This window comes from Nothobranchius furzeri, chromosome 1 (genome assembly GCF_043380555.1).
Source record: "Nothobranchius furzeri strain GRZ-AD chromosome 1, NfurGRZ-RIMD1, whole genome shotgun sequence".
In the NCBI taxonomy this organism is placed as follows: Eukaryota; Metazoa; Chordata; class Actinopteri; order Cyprinodontiformes; family Nothobranchiidae; genus Nothobranchius; species Nothobranchius furzeri.
This window is the reverse complement of record NC_091741.1, coordinates 92,601,933-92,605,544: the sequence shown is the minus strand read 5'-3', so window position 1 is coordinate 92,605,544 and position 3,612 is coordinate 92,601,933. Positions and strand designations below refer to the sequence as shown.

The 3,612-nt window shown below is 44.4% G+C and overlaps 1 protein-coding gene across 1 annotated transcript; it reads right to left on the bottom strand.

The window, feature by feature from the left end:
- Positions 1-1,731: 1,731 nt before the first annotated feature.
- LOC139070025 (uncharacterized) lies at positions 1,732-2,595 on the bottom strand. The gene is made up of 2 exons (XM_070551592.1): positions 2,400-2,595; positions 1,732-2,241 (listed from the first exon to the last, which is right to left on the bottom strand). The coding sequence occupies exons 1-2, from the start codon at positions 2,456-2,458 to the stop codon at positions 1,869-1,871; spliced, it is 432 nt and encodes a 143-aa protein (XP_070407693.1). The 5' UTR covers positions 2,459-2,595; the 3' UTR covers positions 1,732-1,868.
- Between the last annotated feature and the right edge of the window lie 1,017 nt (positions 2,596-3,612).

The following is a 3,612-nucleotide window of genomic DNA, read 5'->3' as shown; positions in this document are numbered from 1 at the left end:
ACTGAACCCCACTTAATGAGGTCTGAATTCTCAATTTAAATGATTTTCAGGCAGACTGTGTTTCCTGAAAAATATAACTGTTTCCCATTTCATTTAGCATAAAGGTTCAGCTAGAGAGAGGAGGTTTTCCCTACAGGCTAATTAAAGTCATTCATGGTGTTCTACCCTTTTAGCCTTTTCCACTGTTTTTTTTTTTACAAGAGTGCTCTCTTCGTGATGCAGGTTTTTATCTCCAGGATTCGGAAATGAGCAAAGACCAAAACTCATCCTCTCATTCTTCTACAAGGTTGCACTTTGCTTGATAACATGCAGGCATAAGGGCTAATTAACCTCAGAGCTCCATATCTGTTCATGAGCTGGAATTATTAATATCATATTTCATAAATCCTAAATTCCCTTTATTCAAAGAAGGACTTTACCTTCATTCTTGTTGTTTGGTACTTTCTTTCTTTCTTTCTTTCTTTCTTTTTTTCTTTCTTTCTTTAGGGGTTTTTGTGATTAATACTTTTTCAGAAAATTAGTTTTTAAGCCCCAAACTTATTTTTTAAATGTCTGACTGCTCCCCTGCTGCAATGTTGGGAGCCTGTGCCATGTTGCTCTGCTATGGCGTGAATACGCGCAAAATAACAACAGGACTTGGGGCGCCATCAAGTGGTTAGAGTCAAAATAGCAGGCGCTTCAGTGGTTCCACAACCCACACAACCGTATCAAGCAAATGCACCTGTAGGGAGTAGAAAGGGAGTTTAAATCATCTAGATCACCCATTTGGTCAGGATGTAATAAATATTGTCAATTGTTGCACAATATTTTCAAAATAAAAGCCAATTCAGTTTTCCACTCCATAGGCGATAGCACAATTAGACTTTGGTCTCTGCCTTTCATTTAATTGGAAATACACATAACAGAATACACGCTGAGAATAAATACTTAAAATATTATTTGATTGCACTTTCCTTTAGCTGAGGCAATGTAAAATGCTCTCTCTCTCTCTCACACACACACACACACACACACACACACACACACACACACACACACACACACACACACACACACACACACACACAGAAAGAGAAAGAGGGGCAGGATTACAAAGATATAGGCTCATTTTATCTGTCTTGGTATGTGAGAGATGTTTTCCAACAACAAGCTTGGACAGGATTCACACATCACCGGTTGCACTGCAAAAGACAACAGTTTGACTTAGTTAAAGTACAAGAGGTCTCGTCATACGTCAGACTCAAGTGTTCTCTCATTACCGGATGGTAATGACGCAATAAATTGTTGGAGGGCTGTTAAATAAAAATGAAGGTTCTCGATAAGACTGGCAGTCTCGCGGCTCTCGCATTAAAAGATAAACAGCTGCTCTTCCACATCAGCAGCTGCAGCATCATCAGTACACAACTAAAATACTTTTTATATGATATGTCTGGTGGCGTGTTGTAAATCCAGTCACAGTTGCCTCCAGCACAAGTTTTACAAAATGCTTTCAGTTAGCTTCCATTCTGACATATTTGTGAACTATGAGGAGGAACAGGCCCATACTGCAGGCGCCAGGTCGAAGGCCGTTAGATGACTTCATACCGGAGCTGGAGAGGAGACTGGAAGAAATGTGTTCCTGTTTTAGAGAGCACAGGTGAATCTTAACAGATGATGAATCAAATTTCAGCCATTATTTAGCAGAAACACGAGCCTGTGAGTCAGTCATTCATTCTGGAGTCATTGTTATTTTTCCACCTGGCACAGAAGTGCTTGTCAGGGCTTAGATATGATTCCAGGTGTTCCTTGCTCCTGATCTAGCTCCACAGCAGAAAAGCATCCACTGGACTTCTACTGTCCTGAACCCCATGTAACTTTGGGGGTGTCTGTTACTTGTAGGAGGTCCGGGCCTCCCTCAGTGACCTGTCATATGGCATGGAGGCGAAAAACGAGTTCCGGAGCTGGCAGTTGATGAAGAACACAATCAGCAGCACCAGCAGAAACAGCAGTAGGCACATGACGATGTAGGTGACGAGATCCGGTTTGTTAAGCTCGCCTTCCCGGAGCCCTCCGCCCCCCCTCCCCGTGGTAGGTCTCAAAAGCGCGGCCACGCTCACAGAGCCGCTGTTGGACGCGTTCAGAGAGGCGGGGGCGTGCGTGGTGGACTGGGTCATGAGCAGCAGGTCGAAGTCCGGGGTGTCGGTGGAGTTGAGGAGGATCTGCCTCAGCATGGCGCCCCGCGGGCTGACCGGCGGCGGTCGGCTGGAGAATTAAAACAACAAAACAGGAGTAACACAGATTTAATTACAGTTGGTGGGATGGATTCAGCGCATCTTTGTTTTTCCTCTCCACTTTCATCTTCTTAATAAAGTCAGAAGTGATCAAAATGCACCATGGCTGGAGTTAAATGACCCCGCTACCTTGATGTGAGCTGAGAAGAGTTAGGTGATCTGGAATGATCAGAATCCCGGATCCGCATTCCTCAGCGTCCCCAGTTTGGTGTGCTCCCGCGCCACAGACAAGGAGGACGCCCGGCGTCTTCACGGAGAGTCCAGCGCTTCTGGTTTACGTCCACACTCACAACACGCAGTGTGCCTCTCCGTCACACGAACCAGATAAATCCACGTGTGAGCGCACAGCGGAGCGTTTCCATTCCCCACGTGATGTTTTGGAATACAAAAGGGTCCCGGTACTAAAACACTGTCCGCTTAGAGCAAACAGCTTCACGTAGAATAACCGAGACGACTTTAGTCTGACAGAAACGAGAAACTTCCCTTCAGCAGCGCTCGCCGGCGCGCGACGCACGTAGGCTGCTCCTGTGCGTTGCGGTGCGCAGCAGATCCAGACCGCCTGCGCACGGAGGACTTACCTGGCTGCCTCCTTTTTATCCAGAAGCGAATCGATACATGTTGATTTGATACTATGCCCTAGGCAGTCCATCGATTCACTGCCACTAAAACGAGACGAAAGGGGAGATTAATGAAAAACAACACATCGGTGCGCCGGCTCGCGACAGGACCCCGTCCTCTCCCAGGACTCAGTGTGTGTGACAACAGGGAGAGATGGGGAGGGGGGAAGCTGGGGGACACATCTATCTATCTATCTATCTATCTATCTATCTATCTATCTATCTATCTATCTATCTATCTATCTATCTATCTATCTATCTATCTATCTATCTATCTATCTATCTATCTATCTATCTATCTATCTATCTATCTATCTATCTATCTATCTATCTATCTATCTATCCATCCATCCATCCATCCATCCATCCATCCATCCATCCATCCATCCATCCATCCATCCATCCATCCATCCATCCATCCATCCATCTATCTATCTATCTATCTATCTATCTATCTATCTATCTATCTATCTATCTATCTATCTATCTATCTATCTATCTATCTATCTATCTATCTATCTATCTATCTATCTATCCATCCATCCATCCATCCATCCATCCATCCATCCATCCATCCATCCATCCATCCATCCATCTATCTATCTATCTATCTATCTATCTATCTATCTATCTATCTATCTATCTATCTATCTATCTATCTATCTATCTATCTATCTATCTATCTATCCATCCATCCGTCTATCCATCCATCCGTCCATCCGTCT

Excerpts from the sequence above, each read along its gene's own strand:
- LOC139070025 (XM_070551592.1), bottom strand. The coding sequence starts at position 2,458 with ATGCGGATCCGGGATTCTGATCATTCCAGATCACCTAACTCTTCTCAG. Across the intron at positions 2,242-2,399 it reads TCTTCTCAGCTCACATCAAG|CCGACCGCCGCCGGTCAGCC; the intron begins GTAGCGGGGTCA and ends TTAATTCTCCAG.